This window comes from Pagrus major, chromosome 12 (genome assembly GCF_040436345.1).
Source record: "Pagrus major chromosome 12, Pma_NU_1.0".
NCBI lineage: Eukaryota > Metazoa > Chordata > Actinopteri > Spariformes > Sparidae > Pagrus > Pagrus major.
In genome coordinates, this window is record NC_133226.1 from 17,369,508 (window position 1) to 17,391,778 (window position 22,271).

The 22,271-nt window shown below is 39.7% G+C and overlaps 1 protein-coding gene across 1 annotated transcript in view; it reads left to right on the forward strand.

The window, feature by feature from the left end:
* Positions 1–1,130: 1,130 nt before the first annotated feature.
* The window catches only part of rgs3a (regulator of G protein signaling 3a), a 105,805-nt gene continuing 84,664 nt past the window's right edge, over positions 1,131–22,271 (forward strand). Inside the window, 9 exon segments of the mRNA XM_073477451.1 lie at positions 1,131–1,905; positions 5,910–5,991; positions 7,485–7,590; positions 9,120–9,558; positions 11,547–11,586; positions 11,910–11,925; positions 12,637–12,991; positions 14,849–14,926; positions 19,889–20,000. Of these exon segments, the coding sequence (XP_073333552.1) occupies positions 1,651–1,905; positions 5,910–5,991; positions 7,485–7,590; positions 9,120–9,558; positions 11,547–11,586; positions 11,910–11,925; positions 12,637–12,991; positions 14,849–14,926; positions 19,889–20,000 (1,483 nt within the window). The 5' untranslated portion in view covers positions 1,131–1,650.

Below are 22,271 nucleotides of genomic sequence, written 5' to 3' on the forward strand. Positions count from 1 at the left end.
TGCTTGACGGGTAACCCTCGCCCTTTTGAAAAGGCAAACAGGGAAAAGCTGCCATTACTATTGGCATGAAGGGATCTTAAGACAACGGCCTTTTCTGCCGCTTTATTAGCATCGTAGAGACTAGTGCAGCATTGCTCCTCTTTCACCCCTCTGTCACTTCTCTGTCCATGTTTCAATCCATGATGAGCCAGACATCCAAATGATAAAAAGGAGCAGAGGCAAGCTGGCAATTAATGGGGTTGCTAGGGGTTAGACTGGCCACTGTTTTAGCAGTAATTTAACAGGTTTTTCTTTTTTTTTTCTGTATTGCAGTGCTGTCGCTGAGCCATTTGTTGTTATTTTTCTGCAGATTACCACCTCTTTCCCAGGCTTATGGACATTGAAAACAAAAATAAGTCATGTTTGGATAACTGAAAGAGGAGGGGAGATTGCCAGAGAGTTGCAGACGTGTGAATTTCCGTACCGTGCGGTCGGGGGCGAGGGGGAGCAGCTGAAAGGAAAAGCAGAGGAAATATGGAAGTCGAAAACATAACAAACAAGCATAATGTCTGGATAGAGATTTGGGAATATAGTAGCTAAGGTGGATGAGGTGTGAAGTCTGATTGAGGCATATGTGTGTGTGTGAGGAAAGTAAAAGTGGTCATTAAAAGTCGTAAGCAATCGGAAACATTTCCGTGCAATTATGGTCTAGAGTTTAAGTCCACTGTGACAAGTTTGCAGCGTCAGAGTTTCCCAACAACTCCTGTTTCAAATCCTGCCTTTCTCCCTCTGATTCATACATGTCTCCCTTCTGCCACCTGCATTAGTCACTACAGTGTATATTTGCAAATGACTGAGAGCTATAGCACCTCTCACAGCCTCATAGTGTGGACTCAGGAAGCAAACTGGTCTTATCGGGGGCAGACACACAAAGCTGTCCTGGCTGTGGGGTGGCGAGGTATGCGTAAGTGCATGTGTGTGTGTGTACAGGGTATGTGTGTGGAGGGGGGGGTGGCGGTGGGAGGCACTTCCTCCTATTCTTCTGCTGTTGAAGAGTTCCCATGAGCGCCCCTGCCAGGAGCTACAGTGTGGCCTGAGCAGGCCGAGCCAGCACCAGTCTCGCCTACATGACGCCGCTACAGTCTCTCACACAGCTGATCTCAGGAGCTACTGCTGCTGCTGCTGTTTAGGCCACCGAGCAAGGAGCTGGGCAGTGTGTTAGAACAAATGCAAGTCAAGAAGAGAGCAAAGAAAAGTTGAAGGAAAGAAGACGAAGGGAAGACTGAACTGAAGTTTAAGAAGAGCCAAGAGAAGGACCAGAAACTGTAGGTGAAATGACGGGTACAGACGCAGGAATATGCATTGATGACTGGAGTGTCGTTACTTACAAACCTTGAATGAGTGCAGTTGGAGGTCAGTGGCAGAGTGACGCCAATTCTGCAGAAAGGACTGTTAACAAGAAAATTGAATCTCGACTCATTTGGGGAAAGCTGAAGCGGAGCGAAGGCCAGTATAACGTCTGTAAGGACACATTTTTATCGTCCGCGACGGATTCCTGTCAGTTTTCCAGCAAGGTGAGACACATTACCACCCAGAGCCACCTCAACTGGACTGTCACCTGGCCATTACACATTTTGAACTCTGTGAGACTGAGCAACTGTCACTGACGAGATGATTCATAACACGCTTAAGTCAACCCAGCCATCGGAGCACAGCCCCAGGAGCACGCACTCAGCCGCACAGAGGAAACTGTGGAGGTACTCGGGCTGCAGAAGGGCTGGCCAGGTGGAAAGTCACCGTCGCAGTGTGTGTGTGCTGGCTGCAGATTTGAATGCTGGAGAAGGAGGAGGAGGAGGAGGAGGTGGAGGTGTGATGCATACTATCCATGGGCTGTGCCACCTCTGCATCGGATGTAGGCTGCCTCAGGTGTGTTTGTGTTACAGAGAGTAAGGGAGGGGGTGAAGTTGAGAAACAGAGTGCCCAAAGTTTTGACAGTTACAATCTCTGATCAATACTTGTATAATTATTTAGCAAACTATAAAAAAAGTTCCATCATTCATGAAGCTGCAACATTTTAGTTAGCTGTCAAGCTGTCAATGACAGAAGCTGTATATAAAAATTGATGTGGCAATCAATTTGGGATCCTCGTATTTTCCCATTACCGATGAAGAAAATGCACTTTCAATTACATGTCCGACACATCCGGAAAGGAATAATTATCCGTGAGCGGGTGTAGGAGTTTAAAGGCATATGTGTCTTGTGAGCTGTCTATCCTCTACATTATTTATCCTCCACATAGTGAGAATCAGATAGCAGAAGTGGAGAAGAGCAGAAAAATATTTGCTAGGATATAAACTGATGCCGCTATCCCACAAATTTATAGCCAACAAATTTAAATAGCACATTAGAACAAATAGAGAAATGAAACTAAATAATTCAATTGACTCGGTGGAAGAAAACATGAAAAATATGAATAGATGCGTATATTTTGAAGAGACTGAAAACCAGCTGGAGTTCTGCTCCCAGCTTCATGCAATCATGTCTGAAACGATGGTGGAGCAGTGAGGCATGAATGTAAAAAGGGGAAAAGCTCTGTCACACATGCATGAACACATACTCTACACACATGGGATACAGGGTTGTCGTCCTTTGGGTACATCTAAATTCATCACAAGAAAGTTGACATCTTAGTCTAGTCAGTTCATCCACAGTTCCTTTGATTTTGTTATTAATTTATCATTAAGGCCCTGCTCATACAATATGAATATTTAATGCAAGCTGAGAACTTTTCCCATTTATCTATCTTTATTCATTTTTAGTGATATGTCTGGTGATTGATGCACTGAAAAAATGAATCACTTCAAGAGCACTCATACTTATTTCTTGCATTATTTCTAATCTAGTCGCCTCTGTTCTCCTCCAGTTTGAAAATAATCCCTCTGCTTTCATTCAAAAGTGGAAAAGGGACCATGGGACTTTTCTCCCATGCAAGAAGTCCAGAGGAGTCCAAGTGGTTGGACACAACTATGCTCAAATTGAATTAATGCTGTAAAGTCTCTGGACTTTGGATGAATCGGTCCACATTAGGCAGCTCTAAGAGTTCTCTTTAAAAGGACACAATGTCTGAAACACCTTTTTATAAAGCAACATAAATAGAAAGAAAGACAATGCATGGTGGATAGATGTCTCCTTCACTTCTGTTTATTTTGAGTCATAGTCTTTGCTTTTCGACATTTTCTTCAAGGTGATTCTTCAAAATATCACATGACTGTCTGTTTTTTTCCCCTAATTCCAGTGAAATGTAATTTTCCGCCTGTTCCTCTGCTTGCCTAAGCTCCCTCACTTTTCAAGTCCCATTGCCCTCTTTTATCACTATTTAATCTCTTATTCCTGTTTATCTTCTTGTCATCTCTCTCCACCTACAGTTGTTTTATGCATCTCATACTTTTCTTTCTCCATTTTTGCCTGATTTCTTCATTTTTGTCGCACAGCCAAACTGGAAGATTATTTGTTTATATCTGTCTGTCTCTATACAAAAATAAACACAGTGCAGGAAAACAACTGTAGCATATATAACGCTGTCTGTACATTTTGCTGCAGTCATGAATGGAGATGGCGAGTCATGTGTGCATCCATGTGTGTGAATGGCCTCAGAGGAAGAAGGTCAACCCTGTTATCAAAAAGTTTCAGACACATTAAAGAGGGTACATGCATACAAAAACAGATAACAATCCTAATGTATTTTGTACAGCACTTAAATGACTCACCTGTCTTTAAAACAACAACAACAACAACAAAAATCAGTGTCAGTTGGGAGGCAGACTTAAACAGAGAGAAATTGGAGAGATGAAGGATAGAGAAATATGGTAAGGGCATTGTGGCCCCAAACAGTGTGACACAGGGCATATAAAAATCAGTGGACTATAAGAAACTGCAATCGTGCCCGACATTTTAGGGTCATCACAAGCTTCAGGCCCCTGAATAATCACTGTATTTCTCCAAGTCGCTGCGTCTTGCTCCTGGGTAGACTGTAATTTAGCAACATATACATGTAGTTTTCCTCTTCCTCTACTAGGGACAGAAAGAGAGAGGGATGGGGAGGGTGGCGGGGGTGTCTGTGTGTTTTGGGCCCCTGGTTGTCAGCAGATGAGATGGAAAGTGAGATGTTTTGGACAGAACTATGTTGACTTTGGCTCTGACTATCGGGGACAGGTACTGAATGTTTGATGATGAGGGTCAAAGTGAAGGAGAGACAATGGGAAAGAGCCATCAGCATTGTCTCTTTGTGCGTATGTGTGTGTGTGTGTGTGTGTGTATCTGGTGTATTTGAGTCTTCATGTTGTATTTTAAAATAATCATAACGTTGAGCCAAACTTTAAACGTGCATCCTTGATTGGACAAACATATTTTCAAACCTACATGATCAAATAGATTGATTGCCCAAAACTACATACATCACTGTTAACATTGGGACACGGTTGCGGTTTGGTTAGGTTTAGGCACAAAAACTACTTGGTTAGGTTTTGAAAAAGATCATGGTTTAGGTTGAAATAAGTAACCTATGTTAATAACATAAAAGAGATTAGTTTAAGTACATTTCAAAAGAACTCATCAGTGACAATGTTTTACAAGTGATGCGAACAGTGGTCTCTTGTCCAAACTTTTGTCCAACCCATATTCCAAACCCAGAGACTCTTCAGTTGCTGCCACAAATGACAAAGAAAAGCAGCATATCATTCACTTAAGAAAATTAGTGATTAATTGATTATCAAGATAGTTGGTGGTTAATTTTCTTACTATCGATGCTTCGATGAATCAGCTAATTGTTGTAGCTCTAATGCCAATTGGATTTAAACTCTATTCCTGATGCTTGCATATTAATTTATTTATTTAATTTATTAATTTATTTATTTAATTATACTGTTTTAATCCCACAAGGGGAAATTCTTTTTATCACTCACGTTATACATGCATGCACACCCACACACACACACAGTGTATAGAGGAGAACGAGTGAATGGGCAGCCATCTGCAACGGCGCCCAACGAGCAGTGTTAGGGGTCGGTGCCTTGCTCAAGGGCACCTCGGCAATGCCCAGGATGTGAACTAGTATTCTCCATTACAAGTCCATATCATACTCTTTTTTTGGTCCGAGTGGGACTTGAACCGGCCACCTTTGAGTCCCCAAGCCAAGTCCCTACGGACTGAGCTATTGCCGCCCCCAATATTATCCAGTAATATGGGATTGCACTTTCAGTCACAGCAGTTGAACAGAGATACCATACTTTACAAAGGATTTACAATCCTTACTCTCCTGTGTGGTGCTGTTTGATAAAAAGTCTGGCAATGGAATGTAAACTCATAAAAAACTGTTCATTTTTTAGTAAGGTCACATTTTACTTAATCAGAAATGTTTTTTTTTTCTATTTTGTTTCATAAAATGCAGTTACATGCCGTATGTAATTGTAATGTTCCTAATATCAGTGGGACTAACCTGGGAGAATAAACGTTTAAGCAGTCTAGATTCACTCTTTACAGTTAGTATCATTAGTATTTACAGAAGCAGTTTTGTACTGAAGGGCTATTATTGCATACCAACGTATAGTTGTGAATCGATGGGAAATCTGATTTTGGCAGATTCAGTTTATTCCATTCTTCCCGACTTCTGGACAAAGAACGTCCTTCTTCCGTCTCTCTGAGTTGTTTTTCCCACTAACTCAGCTAATTGGGTTCAGAGGGAAACTGCTGTCAAGACAGTTTTAATAGGAAGTAGAAGAAGAATACAAATCTACTTAATCGTTCTGTAGGAAGGAAGTTGATTATTCTGCCAGCATGCTACTTTTGGTTCCTCAGGTAGTAGGGGGAGAGAGACAGAGGTCGTATCTTCATATCACTAAATGACTTTGTGTGTGTATGTGCGTGTTGTGCAGGTGACCATCCTTCGAGGAAAGGATGGATATGGCTTCACCATCTGCTCGGATTCCCCTGTGAGGGTGCAGGCTGTTGATCCAGGCAAGTGTTGCATGCTCATGTCCGTGTAAATGAAGCTCAACTTTCCAGAAAGACATTTAAATATTGACATAAATTGCCTCAAGATGGAACAGTCTTAATTTTTTTCTTAGCATTTCTCTCTTGGAAGCTTAAGACCCAGATTCATTAATTTTTTTAATTTAAAAGCAGCCAAACATGCAGTTACTTTACCAAAGTGTATTCGATTGTAAGACTGTCTGCCTATAAGTGATGTATTACATTTTCCTTCATAGGACTGCCAAAAGTAGATTTATAATATTTTTAATAATTTATGACATGAACTTGGAAAGCAGGTGGCTAATTTGCTTTTTAAGTCAGAAAATAGAGATTTTGTTTCCTGTATTCCAGTTTAAGGGCACTAGATTATTGCTTATATTCCTGTAAAAGCTGATTTTGCTTCACATCAAGTGACCTGATTTTGGCATCTCACGATTGCACCTCACATCATGAAAATTTCATGTAACCTGTGGGTGGTTCATTTTTTTTTATTTCACCGGTGGTCGTAGCTTGGAAATTACCATGAGCATCGGCTCAGTCAGCAGGGTGTTGCAGTTAATAGGGAGCCTGTCTGACAAATGGAGTTGGAGTCAAGCTCCCATGTTGGCAGGCGTCCACCCTGCTGCCATGTCTTTGAACAAGATGCTGAATCTTGAGTTTGCCATGTCATTACTGTCACTGAGGAGAGATGAAAGGGAATGCAACAGAATTTTGTCACAATTTACAAGGATCTTCATATGAATCAATCAATCAATCAATCAAATCATTTGTCAGGGCTCTAGGGTGCGACTTTTATGGTCGTACATGCAACCAAAAAACTGTCAAGTGCAATTAAACATTTTCATTGGTCGCACCTGAAACTTAGCAGTTTATTTTTTAAACACTTGATGTTATCGCAATTTTGTGTTGTACATATGTATTGTATTGTATTTGTGACTTTATACCTTCTTTCACATCTTTCACATAATGTGTTAAGAAAATTTTATCAAAATGTATTTTTGGGTGTACCTAAATTATGTGCTGATGCACCTAAATGAAAAAGTTAGGTGCACCAGAACAACCAGTGTGAAAAGTTAGTTTGTAGCCCCTGTTTACATTTGTCAAACATATTTGATGCAGCTCAAAGTGCTTTACAAGTGATTGACTAAACATAGGATATTAAAAATGTATTTATAGATCAAAACCTGGGTAGTTACAATAATAAAAGATAGAGAAATCAAAGATTGTATTAGCAATAGAAATAACAAAATAATAGCGAAATGTTGATAAAAATTACAATAAAATAAATACTAATTATAAATAATATGGATATATGGATAATTATTTTATTCTGTCATCTGCACAGTAATTTGGCCATGCTGTACCTCCAATACTAAAAGAACAAGCTTAGAAATAAAGGAGCTGTAGCCCTGGACAGCATGGGGTGTTCCTGAGAGTGTGTAATGATCCGAACTCGCTCTGTCTCTTCACTCCGGCAGGGGGTCCAGCGGATCAGGCAGGTCTGCAGCAGTTGGACACTCTCCTGCAGCTAAATGGTCAGCCAGTGGAGCAGTGGAAATGTGTGGACCTAGCCCACGCTATCAGGTAATGAGTATGACACATCAGAGGATTATGGGCGGATTTACACACAATTTTGTGTGAATCCTTTTCATGAGCTTATTCAGGAGTCTGGACAGTGATTTGTAACGATTACATGATAGACTGAGAGGGTTATGGTGTTAGTTTTGCCTTCATGATTGACCTGCAGATTAATCTGAGACATTCTGATATGTCTGGCTGCCTGAGAAAGGCTGTGTTGTATAAAGTTCATTTATATAAGAGGTTGATATTGCCTGTAGCCAATAAGAATTTACAGTGAGATGAGATGGGACTTGAGGTACGGTTTAATGTTGTGACGTGAGTGATTTATTAGGAGTCAGCAACGTAATCGGAGTTATATTGTTAAGTGTTTAATATTGTGTTCTCTCCTCATTGAGCTTTACCATATATACTTTTATGATTCAGTTAATTTTCCCTAACAAAATAGATCTACATAGACTTCTTTCTGCATTATCATTTCTGCAAAATTTCAGCTGCATGGGAAAAGATTATTTTTTACCTTAAGTCATTAACAGATACATGCGCAGTTCAATCAGTTCAATCAAGCCTTATCACCTTTGGTACTCTGTATCCCCATTATCTCAGCTGCAAATTGGTGGTAGTTAAACCACTAACAGGTAAACAAGCTGTTCTCAGAGGAAAATAAGGTCCCCAGAACACTGTTTGAAGCTAGAAAGGTGGCAGGGTCCGCCAAATATAAACAAAGTAAAACTGTATGAAATTATGTTGTCATTTAATGTCACTTTGTTTATTCAGTTTATTCAGTCATGAAAACAAAGAGTTTGTTTACTTAGTTTGTTTAGGCATAAAATAAATCAGTCTATAAATATCAAATTCAAATTCAAAGGGGGCTTTATTGGCATGAAAGTTTAACAACAATTTTGCCAAAGCATATGTCCAAACACTTGGACAGAACACAACAAATAACAACACAAACACAACACCAAGATTGATTTACATTAATTATATATACAGTATATACAGTGTGCGTGTGTGTGCATGTGTGTTTCTTTTCATTCATCATTTTCATCTCCTAATTTTCAAATTTCATCATTTCTCTTCTGATAAAAATGTCTTCCCCAAAACTACATAGTGCACCTTTAAGATCCACTAGATCCAGAATTTTTTTTATGATCCACATCAAATTTTTCTTGATACCAGCCACCTATATATGCCTAATTTTCTTAATCAAGATCCATACATAACTCCCTCAGAAAATAACGAAAATGTCGAAAAATGCCCTCTCATGATGTTAAAGAAAGTGAGAAAAATGTCCTGAATCTGCTCCTTTATCTGGATCTGCTCCAAAAGTTAATGGGGTCTATTCTGGGCTAAAATGCATCCTCCATCCAAGTTCCGTGGTAATCTTTTTCGTATTTTTTGTGCAGTCCTGCTGGCAAACCAACCAACCACTGAACAAACAGTGGACAGGGGTGAAAACATAACTTCCTTGACGGAGGTAAATATTTACTTTGAATATTTATTTTGTTGTACATCTTTCTTTCTCATTGTAGGAACAGCGCCAATGAAATCACAGTTGTGGTGTGGCGCACGGGCCCTTCAGCTAAGCCTAATTTTGAAGGCCTCATCCATCGGCCCTCCTACAAGCCCTCTGCCTCCACTTCAAACTACGATGCCCCTTCGCCCCCAGCCCGCAGACGTGCACCAGACGTTGGCACCAGCAAAACCCCGCCAGCTGTGCCGCCTCTCCCAGCCCACCACCGTGCCACTGCCGCCCGCAGGCTGCTGGTCAACGGCTCCGATGCTGGAAATAGCAGTGGCGTTGGGGTAGGGACCCTGAGGTGGGGGGCCCAGGGAGGGTCAGCCGAGGAGCTGGACGGGAAGCCGCGACACCTCCACCACCCTCACACTGCCACGTTGAAGGGTACGAGGGTGAAGGCGTCCAACGGGGACAACTACATCATCCTGGCCCCCATCAATCCCGGAAGCCAGGTACCGCAAAGTGGTGGTGGGCTGCATCTTCATCATCTCCTTCGTCCTCCCCATCCTCACCATGGTCATATGGTGGCTCATCCTAGATATGTGTCCTTACCTTTCATCCCTGGGGCTGATAGATAGACGGACTGTATATACAGTATGTCTGGGTCATTTGGGTTACTGCCAATGATTTGTGCTTCAAGACATGTTTTGAATACACTGCATACAGGTCAGTGTAATGTAGATATGGAGTAATAGACTGCAAGAGGAGAAAATAACATATATCATGTAGCTGTTAATAATATTTTGTATGCCTGTACTATCTGAAGCTTTGGCAATATTTCTTTCATTACATTATACCAAACAAGCACAGCTCATATGAGGAAAGCAATGCATATGTATCTGACATACAGATATCATATAGAATACATAAATCAACTATGTGCCATAGATTATACGTGAAAAAACATTTTAGAGTGAGGAAGTAGTCAACAAAAATAGCATTTTAATGTGTACTTTATGAAATTTCACATATTCCAAGACTTGTCCATTGCACAATATGCAGTTTCAGTATAACATGCATGTACATGCACAGTATGACATGTACTGTATATGACATTTTATAGAGCATGTTCTTATTTTTCATCCAGTGACGTCATGTGTATGAGGTAAAAAACAAAATAAAGCAAACTCAATAAATCGAAAAAGACTGAACTGAATTCCTCAGCTAACACAACTTTAATGATACGATACTAACCAATTAACCTCCTCAGAGTTACAAACATGTTGAACCAAAAGATTCAAGACACTCTCCCAGCAGTAGTGCCCTCAGTCTTTCATTGATTGTTCAGCCTTTAGTGTCTAAATAGTTTCTCAAAACTTCCAAAACATTTCTAACAAACTAAATCCTTCTGCTGTCATTATTTCCTTATCTCTTCCTCTGTACGTCTGTCTCTAACTTGGACCTGTGTGTGTGTGTGTTATGTATGTTCGTCTGTGTGCGGGTCATGTGGTGTCCACCCTCCATCTGCTTTTGTTAAGGGGCTTTGAGATAAGATTGATTTTCGCAGGAAGAACAGAAGTAGATTCAGAGGAATCACAGAAAAGCATTGAAAGAAAAAGAAAGAGTGTAGAGTGGTCTGGTTAGCCTCTGGAAAAAGATCATAGGGACATGCTGACATCGTGAACAAACATTCCCCTGCTTCAAACAGCCACCACTTCTTTCACAAACAAAGGAGAAGGCAGGGATTTTGGTGAGATTCTGTGGTGGCCATCACAGGCTAAATATACCAAAAGGCCTCTGGAAATGGGTCATGTTGGTGACACACCGACACAATACTCTAGTTCACAAACAAAGAGCTTTGAAAGCCCACACTGCAGAAAATATTTATCATGATGGACCACTCCAGAACCATGCAAATGATATGTTTAAAACATTTCGGTGACTTTCCAACCCCTAGTTCACCTACTGTAACTAATCTGAACAACATTTGAAGTGGTGGCAGCTTTTCTATCTTTACTCCCTCAGCTGAAGGTAATTTGTTATGACACATAAAAAACATCATTGCCTCACTGAGTTCAGCTTAAACCAAAGGGGCTCAGCTGAGTCCTAGAAACTGAATTCAATGTCATGGAAGAAACTACACATGCTAATGCCAGGCTTGATCCCTGAACACGAACCCATAGCTCAGTGGCACGGAAAGAGAAAGTGTAGGACACCAGTATGATGACTGTATTCTATGAAAAGATTCTCCTTTTGTTTCATGGCAGCCCTTTTCAATCCTGATATCTTGATGATCAATATCAGATAATAGAAAGTAAAGCTCTGAAATGCATTCCAACTGTCATTATAGTATCTAATAAAGCAATGACTTACTCTATCTTAAGTCATTGTTTTAATGTATTTTGGCTTTATTCCATTCTAGCCTTAGCTTAGATGTCAGACCTCATTTTGCTAAAACAAGCCTATTTAATATTAATGTGATTTAATATTCTGCTTTCAGATCTTGAGGCCTGTTTACCAAGACAACCAGGGAACATTAGGTGAGACGTGGCAGTATTTCATTCTCATACTCAATACAATGTTTCGATAAAGGCCATAATGAACTCTGTTGAATATTTTGGCTGAAAGCCTTTGTTTAAGCTGGTGCCTTTATTATTTTGGACGTGGCCCAATGTTAATTTAGATTTGACTTCACATTTCAGGCTTTTGTTATTTTAATGAATATGATTAAAATCACTTAACATTTGGCAGCCTGAGATAGTCTCAAATTAAAGTGACCTTAGACATGCAGGGAATGCAAAATATTTTTGATGCTCTCAGTTTTTGTGAATTCAGTTCTCTGAACTTTTTACTGCTTTCTTAGCCACCGGTTATCACTAGTTATATGCTCACTGTGGTTTGTTTTTTTCTGGAACATATCAAATATAACAGCTTAAAATATCAAATACAGCTTGTATCCTCTGCCTTGCCAAACATTATGAAGCTCTGGAAGGCAAACAAAAATCAGAATGAAGGATGTTTTCTTTTTTACACAGTGACTTTGACTGTGTTTTTTAAGCTACGCTTTTTGCTTAGCAGCTGGAGCTAGCACGTGGTAGACAATTGTCTGGCTTTTTCATGGTGAGCCAGCATTGGACCAGCTACAATCAAAGTCACAGTCATCTGGCTAGCTGAGCTGAGTTTAGATTAACGTAAACCTTGGAAAAGTCCTGAGGTCCTAAGCCAAATCCTCAGTTTGTTGTTCTTACAGTTCATTTTTTGTGCGGATTAAACAAACAAGATATAACATGTAATGTAGTGAGCTGCACTGGGGCTGGTAGGTGGAGCAAGGCTAGCTGTTCCTCCCCCGTTTGCAGTCTTTATGCTAAGCTGAGTTAAACACGTCATGGCTACATCTTCATATTAGAGTAAAGATTTGAAAATGGTATCGAATCGCCAAAATTTCTAACTTTTTAAGACCTCTGTGAGCTATATGAAAGTGATTACACCACAACATGTTTACTGACACCATAATTAACTCCAATTATATGTAGCCCGCCTCATAATCCTCACCTGCTTCACCTTCCTCCTATTGTTTCCACAGCTGCCAGGTTATACCCCACACGACAGGCTTCTAGTCAACAGCCAACAGGTGGTGGTGGGGGTGCTTTTTCTGGAGGTATGAGTGGTGCTGGTGCTGGTGCTGGTGCTGGTGCTGGGGGTGCTGGTGGTGGAGGTGGTGCTGGTCTCTCCAGCCGCACAGGCTTCCTCCGTCGGTCTAACAACTCCAAGACAACAAAGACGTCGTCCACTTCCACTAATGCCGGCGTACCGAACTACCATCAGCAGAATGCCAACTTTGCCAACTACCAGAACTGTACCATTGTCCGCTCACACACTCCACACGGCAACTACGGATATGTGAAGGTGGCGCCCAAGATCCTCATCTTCCCCATCTTTGTTCAAGTAAGTCAGTTTGTGTGAAGATGTGTGTGTGTTTTTGTAATTGTGTGCGTATTTATAGTCAAGTTAGGTTTTGATTTGCATTATATTTTTGTGATTTATTGTTCAGACTTCAAGAGTTCTCCTAGACATTAAGTAAAGGTTGTAACAGGCGAAAAAACTAGTGCACCGCCATATTTTCACTCCTGTTGAGATCTGGCTCTTAGCCTCGGTGCTGAAATGCACGCGGATAAGTTTGTGCCGATCAATCAAACAAGACATAATGTGTTAATAGACCATTTTCAAAGCAACCATTTTGACATGAAATAGTAGGTAAACACAGGTGTTATTAATGACATTGTTAGAGGCAGAAACCCTCTCCAGTTTCCCTCATTGGACCTTATTTCAGAAGTAATATGTACAGTAGTTGATGACGAAAGACATTTTTTTTTTTTTTTTTATCCTGTTTGAGAGAAAGGGGTGACATACATAGGCCTGAACTGTACACATACTGTAGTGGTTATGTGGTATGAATCTAATACAACTCGGTCACCATGACACTCTGAAAACTAGTCTTCAGTGGTCAAACACGGATATCCATATATAATGATGCACAGATTGTCACTCATTCTAGAAGTGTCAGTTTTCCCCAGAACATTTGGGTCAAAAGGAAATAGACATTTGAGGTTTGCAGTTATGAAATTCATTGGCCTTTTTAGTCTGAGCATTTCATGATGTGCAAGTCATGTAGGCTCTATTTTCACACATAAGACATTTTAGATATGCAAATGTTTCTCTGAATTTCTGCCTTTAGGCGACGAGGCTTGACAGTCTGTCTGTTTGCGAAGAAAGACAGGAAATGGGGGTGTTAGAATGAACTGAGGAGGTCAGTGTTACAAACTGAGCAACCAGGACAGTTATTGTCTTTACTTATCTTTTACATACAAGAAGATTAGGAAAGGTACTGATCAAATTAAAGGCTTATTTTGGTTTTATTAATGGTCCGAATGTTCTGTCCAACTTTTATCTCTAGTTTTAGATGCATTAAAATACTTTTTACTTACATATACTATATTCTTCATTGTATGACAATTGGAAAGAATTTATGAATGTAATTGTCAAAATAAGGAAGCAGACGCAAGTGTGAATGAAAGCTCTCATTTTTGCATATGTACATTAAGTACACAATTGTTATAATAAATACCTAATTGAATATTTGAAGATACTTGGTATATGATATTTGCTCCTACTGCAGCATTTAACTTTTTTTTTTTGTATCTTGGGGTCTTTCAGCCACAAACACTTTCAAACTGCAGCAGCAGTGGTGGTACTTCCTGCTAATTCATATAGAAACACGCTACCCTGACCCCATTTCACACAGTATGCAAATATTACACATACACACACATATTGAATTGGCCCTCTGTCACTCGCCGGACTTGGGAGGAAGTCCTCCCACGTTGCTGCACTCATTTTAACTGTCTTGTCATACGCAGACCACACATAGTGCCTCACAGTTGCAGCTCGCTTTTTGTCTTCACAGAATCAGTTTCACTTGTAAAAGACTTGCTGTTAGCTCTTCTGCACATCGTTTGGATTTGGGAGCTAAAATGGATTTGGTACTGCAATGTCTCATGTTTTATTTTACTAATCTATAACAAAGGAAAAATTATATTCTCAAGAATATTTTTATCTTAAGAAACACTGAACAGTTGCTTATGATTCAGATAATCAGGCTAGAGAGTTATATTAGCTTGTGCTTGTGGTCATTGGTAAATACATCCCATTAAAGTTATGAGTTATCAATGAATGAGCCTCAAAGGATATCAAAATACGTTGCATCTGTAATCTAATCTGTCTGTGTAATATGTCTTTCCTCAGCCTCTTGACCTGTGCAGCCGAGCTCTCATTATATCTGAGGAGATGATACTTCACGAGAGCAAGCACCACTCTCTCAAGGTAAGTGGCAATAAATGATGTTAATATGTGTCATTTTAATACATGACAAAAAGTTCAGTGTGTATGTTTGCTTTGTGTTAAAAGCTTTGTCATGTTGCTCTTCAGTTTAGTATTCTGCACAGGAGTTACCTTTGTTGTTGACAGGAGACATCCAAAACTTTACTCAGGATATGATCTAAAACTAATCTAAAGAAAACCCCAAAGCTGCAAGATGGTATTTAGAGGACGAAAGATTGGATCTGGTTGATCTGAGGGAAGAAGAAACACAATTTTCTCTGTGCACTTTCGAAGAGTATTATAATTTGATTGATGCAGAAAGATCTCCGCTCCCCTCCCCCTCCTCCCCTCCCCTCCAGGCTCTTAAGATCGCAGACAAACACACTAGTGGCAAACATTTTGCTGTATTGTCACAACAAGTTATGTGGTTTGTGATTTTTGTCCATACTGCAAGTGACGGCCCATTGCCCAAATGAGCATCTTAAGTCAGAACGTATGTGTGTTTTAGAGTCATGCACGTATATAGAAAGGGGAAACAAGTGGCGAGCAACATCCCAGGAGGTGAAATGGGAGAGGAGATGTCTGAACATCTCTCAAGAATTTGTAATGACTCTGAACTATCAGACCCATATCAGTCGAGGAAAATTAATAATTTATAAAGAAGGAGAGTGCCAAAGATCTGACTGACAGAAAAATCCTGTTTTATGGATCAAAAGAGAGTGTAGCTCCTTCAGTAGCCTATTAATGATTCTTACACAATATGTAATGAATTATACAGGTATCCTATACAATATTTTGAGGAAGAAAAGGGGGAAAAAATGTAATACTTTTGCATCAATTGTGAGGTTACTCATTCTTTCGGAAGATTCAGAATTTTAAATCTAACCCTTCTACCACCGGCTCTATAAAGTAATAATAAGACCCTTGTAATGTTAGTAGTTTCTTCAACCTCAGTGCACTCTTTGTTTTAGGTTGTTATTTGAGCAAGCTTGCATTTAGAATCATTGTTGCGCTTTTGCGATGAGCAGCAGGATTCACAGCCTCACCAAACACCATGGAAAGTCCGTCCTCAGCTACTGGCACACCCCCGCGACGTCGACTGAAGCTCCGCAGGTCCGCGTTGGCTCTGACATCCACACAGAGGAGAAACGCAGGCGACGTCTCTTCCACGCAAGCAACAGCTCAGCTAACTCAGCTAGCTCACGTTGTAGCGAGAAAAACACACGCTGTCTGCAGCAAACAGTCCCCAAACTCACTCGCTTGATTGTGTTGTACCTTGCGAACAGTTCACAGTTCAGCGTGAAGGAAAATAATACAATAAATACAGCAGTCTGTAACTATTTTCACACCAGTCTATCTCCCGACTCTTTCTCTACGCCATTGTTCTCTCGCTCTTCTGCGCGTGCTCCCTTCTTCTCTTCCTCTTCACAGACAGGTGAACCAGAAATGTTACTCTTCAAGTTCATTTTTTCTAAAACGTTACAGTATTTACTTTTAAGGTTTTTAACATATATAACAATGCAATTTATGCATTGTAACTTCTTACTTAATCCATGTTTACCTCATTAACATGAACTAATATAACTCATATTTATCAGGTTATTACATAAATTAAAGATTCTCATTTTGTAAGAAATACTTTAATGTATGTAGGTGTCAGACGTACTCTATATATTGTCAGGACATTAAAGCAAACAACATTTTATGTGTTGATAGTGTTTCACATGTTATTCTGCAAAGAAACTTTTTAGTAATGTACCAGAGGCATGTACGATAATGTTATCGTACCTGTAACAACTTAGATTAATGATATTACAAAAGTTCCCTTAGAAAAGCTGATTGCACCTCATATTAGTGACATTTAGCCACATTAATCTACTGATATTTACTTTACAAATATTAGCATTACCTCGATAAACATCCAAGTACATTTTTTTTAAAAGAAAAACATCTGACGCAGGTCATGTTTTTATGATTTGGAAGTAGGATTAACCCCAACCAACAAAACCTTTAAAAAAATACTAATTCTAGGTGAATGACAGGTAGATATGTTTTTTGAAATGTGAGGTTTTGGTGAATCAAATGAGGGAATCCTGTTTGACATGTCAGTTTTATGATGTTTTTTTCTGGAGAGACATGTTCATAAGGTCTATTTGTGTGCGGAAAGAGAAAAATAATGAGTGTTGTGAGTGTTGTTTTATTGAATTAAGCTCTCGCCACAGTTCTTTAATTTGCACTGTCAGATCATCGCTGTGCGGTGAGGTGAAGTGCAGTGACTGCTGGCATGGAAGGTAATTGTGGCCTCCCTCTGCGGTCAGTCATAAAACAAATATTTAACAGCCAGTGTTTGTCAGGAGGGAGTTTCTCTCCACTGCATAGGCCACTTCATACAGGCTGTTTTTAATGATCAGTCAGTGTTGTTCCAGCTTTTACTCTTGTAGGTCTGCCCGGGAGCCGAACACACAAACTCTATTGTTCACACAAACTCTTTAATTTTAATATCTGAGCACAAATAATAAGCACAGATAATTTGATTTCATCCAAAGTGACATTTGGACAAAATTTAGTTTTTTGTGGATTAAATCATCGTAACATTTCAAAGTGACTTTGGGACATGACAGATTTAAGTGAATTAAATCATCTGAATCCTTAATAAGGTATAAAGATGTCCTGAAAGATAGATTTTGATATTAATATTAAGCGCAACAAATTACTTATTTTATTTTCAGTTATCAAGTAATCATGCAGGTAATTAAATCAGTTTAATGACTGCCAAAGACTGCTGATAATACTTTGAGTTGGCATGCATTGGTGCTTTGTGAGTCGGCAATCAGTTTTGCTCAGATATGTTTAATTGTTCTATATTATACATTGAATATAAAACCAATACAACAAACAACTAAGTACAATGTCAGTCTTGAAACTTGGACAAAAGATGATGACGGTGGAACAAAGTTAACTTTGTTTTAGTTCCTGAACGTACCACCAGACTTCAGAGCGGCTTCTTACCTCCGGCTGTGAAACTCCTCAATTTATCTTCAGCACTCTACCATAAAAATGGCATCCATTTTATGACATATCAAACCAGAAGAAGTCGCAATCTGACCCTGTGATGGGCATTCAGAACAACTATAATAATTATACAAAACTAGCCAGTCTTCTTTCTTATATAGTCGTATAGAGGAATCAGTATTAAACTAAGACTGTTTCAGAGTCAGTTAAAAGTTTTTGTGGTGCGTTTGATTAAAGTAATCTGAGACAGCCGTTGTTATTTTGAAATCTTAGAACAGGTTTTTTTGCGTACATGATGCATACAGTAATAATGTTCAAATATTATGTATCTTTTCAGATGTAAAAACAGTTGACCCTGATGACTCAAAGGTTACCAAGACATTTAGCATTTATTAGTTTCAGTTAGAATTAAATTGTTCTGTACACACTGTACGACTTAAGCTTAGTATTCATAATAGGATGGACATAAATGCTTGTATGCATGTAAACTGTAAAGTGTGTTTCTCAGTATGAAAACTGTCAGCTGCTTGTATCTCATTTACTTTGTCCTTTTTCTTTACCCTGACATCCTTTTCCACCCACTCAAACTTCACCACACATGCACACACATGCGCACACATGTGCACACGCACACACACGCATACATACACGCATACACATACACACACACACACACACACACACACACACACACACACACACACACACACACACACACACACACACACTCTAACCACATACTGGCTACATCTGAAATACCCTCTCTGCTATCTCACCCTTCAGAGGAAGCCACCAAAGCAAAAGCATTATCTTGAGTCAGTGCCAATCTACATGAATTACACTGTATGCTTGTCATGTTCCATGAAAGCAGAAGCAACATTCATGCATACATAGAAGCTCTTTCTCTTTATTCGTAATTCTTTGTTCCTCTCTTCATTAATTCTCATCTTAATGCTTCACTGGTGTGACTTTTACTCACCTGGCCACTGCAGAAGTCAGTCTTGACATGCTGACATGACACGTTGCAAAACTCTTGGTGAAGTCCCCAAAGTAAATATCTGAAGTTTGGGGGTCTTCTGCACACATCGAACATTGAAAATTCAAGTTTCTTTATAAAACATGATTCAAGTTTTATATACAACAGTTTTTATAACATAATGAATTGCAAAGTAGTAAGTTTGAAGTGTTACTGCATATAAACTTTGGTGTGCTATAATTGAGTGAAAGCAGCTTTGTTCCACGGAATAATAGTATAATGAACTGGATATGCTGTTGCACATAAAGGCAATCCTTGAGCAATCAACATGGCACAAATGTATAATACATTTTTTTTCAGCAGATGCTGGGCTGTGTCTTTAATTCTAGTAGCTAACTAACAGTGATACAAGAGTGTTTATGACTAAGATAGAGAATTTCAAGTAAAGCAAAACAGTAAAACTGAAACTAAGAGGAGCTTTGAATGAAAAATAATGATATTGCAGGTATGAAGTAAGAGCTTTTTTTGGTGTTTTTTACTTGCAGGTAAAAGAAAACAAGAAAAGTATGTGAATAAATCAGTAAATTTAAAGCACAGGGTTAACATTTAACAGGTTAAAAAACCAAGGCATGGGTAGATGTACATGTAGAGCCATAATTATGTATGTGTGAACTACATTTCCTTTGCTAGGAAATGAGGTAGGGGGCTTTTACAGGGGTGAGACTTGTTAAATGTTAGCTGGTGTTTGTGCATCTTACTCGTTTGCTGATGTGTGTTGTTGAAATGCGACTGCATTAAGGTGTTAAGTCATGGGTAAGCCTTGTGAGACCAAAGTATGAAATCAAATTTTTTTCTTTTTCCGTCTCCCTTCTCTGCCTCCCTTTTAACCTCGCCCCACTCCCCTTCAACCTTTTTTTTCTTTTCTTTTTTTTTTAACTTTCTGCTTTTTTTGTACCTTCCCTATCCGTGTCTTGTAGGTTACAGTGTTTGTCTACACTGACCTGATGCTGGTGACAAGAGAAGATGAGCCAGGCCGGTGTAACGTACTTCAGAGTCCACTGTACCTCCGACAGCTGAGGCTCCAGGATGGTACGTAAGCACATGTCACTTAACTGTGTGGAGTCCTGAATTTGTCAAACTATTTGTATATATAAAAACTGTCAGGAGAAGTGTAGGATATATCTTTCAGCAGACACGAGCGTACTTGAGTTTTTCCTGTAATCAAAAGGCGACTTTGTAAATGACTTTCCTCAAGACAATTCAACAACGACAACAGACAATTCTTCGTCACTGTCAGTTAAAGGAGCCGTAATCATCAGATGTCTGAGATGTTGTGGTGATTACGTATGAGTCGTATTCGTCAATAAATGTGGCCTGTTTGTCATTCGGCATAGAGTAAATTCAACTAACCCTAACCCTAACCCTTAAAAGTCAAAAAGACATCAGCCAAATTGCTATTTGTAAATATATCTCCAAACAGTCTTATCTGTATGTTAACACATTAAACCACGTTTGACCTTTTACAGTCGAACAGTGATAAGGAAACTCAACACTTAAACACACAAATTGCGCTGCTAGAAATAAACATACGCTACTATGAATACGGTGATATTTCCAGTTGAGCTTAACCAGCGGATATTTAGGTAAAGGCTGCCCATGTTCCTGTTGCTTTGTCTTTTTATTTCACCTTGGTGTAAACAGCCATCCCCTCTATTAATATGGAGAGAATAGTTTGGCCATCAGGGCTGCGCAGAGCCCAGGCAAGTCAAATAAATAGGGCTCACTGTAAATATCTGTGTTTGGAGTGGTGGCCGGACACACAGGCAAAGTTTGGAGTCATGCTTGGGCTGAGGCCAGCGGAGAGGGCATACATAATGCTGAAAACTGATAAGTGCATGGGTGCGAAACAGTAATAAGTGATTCGTCCTTCAGCTGACTGTTTAACTTGGTGTCAGGTCAGTTGATTGTTATGCTTGCTGAGCAGAATTTAATCCAGAAAACAAGGGCCATAGTGTCCAAAATTTGTGGTGCATGATTATCAAAAGGGCTTGTAGTATTGATTTAGCAGGACTACAGGTGTTATAAGGATGTTGCTGAGAGGAGGTTTGTCTGTTCTGTCCCCTAGAATAAAAACTTTGATGGCAGTAAGTGTTCAGAGGTCAGTGTGAGTGCAGGGGAAGATCACTGATTAGATTTAAAGTTTACTAAGAGCAAGTGAATGTTGTTTTGGTTTGGCCTGATACTCTATGGATAAAGCCCCCTACAGGTGTCAGTGTAGCCCCACAAAGCCACATAACCTTTCTCCCCAGGCCGCACCATTGCAGGAGAAATATGTGCCAGAACCTCACATGATTCGGCACTTAACTCCCTGGTGTTTTTGCTTAATGTTTTCGCTGGGTGGAAATCAGTTGATAAAAATGTTTATTAGTTTTAGTAACATTTTAGTCTTTTTTTGTGAGAACATACTGGGCTTTCTTCATGGTTGTTTCAGCTTATTGTTTAATTTTCAGTAGGACTTTGGCTGCATTGAGTCAATAAATCTGTTGCTATTTTCCTTGAAGGCTCCTAAACTGAACATATTCACAAGCCGAACATTTCCTCTGGCATCACACTCAGGGTGGAAAACTCAAATGTGAACATGTCAAATACTCAATAAGGTTATTAGCTGCAAATATACAACATGTGAAAAAAATAATTCACTGAGCAGCCAAGGTTGACACAGTTGTGTCGGAAAAAATACAATGAACACTCCTTTACAAGTATTTCTGAACTGAAACTACTGAGCTGCGTTGCCCTCACTGAAGACATCACCGGTCTCTTCTGGGCCATTCTGACCTCCACCCTTCACCCAAACAATTGGAGATCACCAGGGAGGGGATACAGTAGAATTTGTGTGTGTGTGTGTGTGTGTGTCCTCTCATAAAACACACACACATAGACACACATCTCCACCCCGCTGCCTGTCATTGTTATTTCGCTTCGGCAGCGTCACTCAGGAAAGAGGCGCCGGGGGATTGTGTTTGTTTCAGCAAGGGTGTGTTTGACGTGTGTGTGTGTGTGTGTGTGTGTGTGTGTGTGTGTCCGTGCGTGCATGTAATGACACAGTACAAGTTCAATACAGGGGCTTTCCTGTGTTCCTGTCACCCCGATACTAGGCTGAGGAGCGTGGGAAACAGTGGCATTAAACACAAATTAAACCCAAATTATATATTGCGTGACAAATTCAATGTGTCAGTCCAACTTTTGTCATCTTACTTAACAAAGTAAGAAGAATTAAGACAGCACATGCACCACCATTATAGGAAAAATAGGGAAAAAAACGTCTCTTAGGTCACTTTTCCTGTCACTGCCCCTGAATGA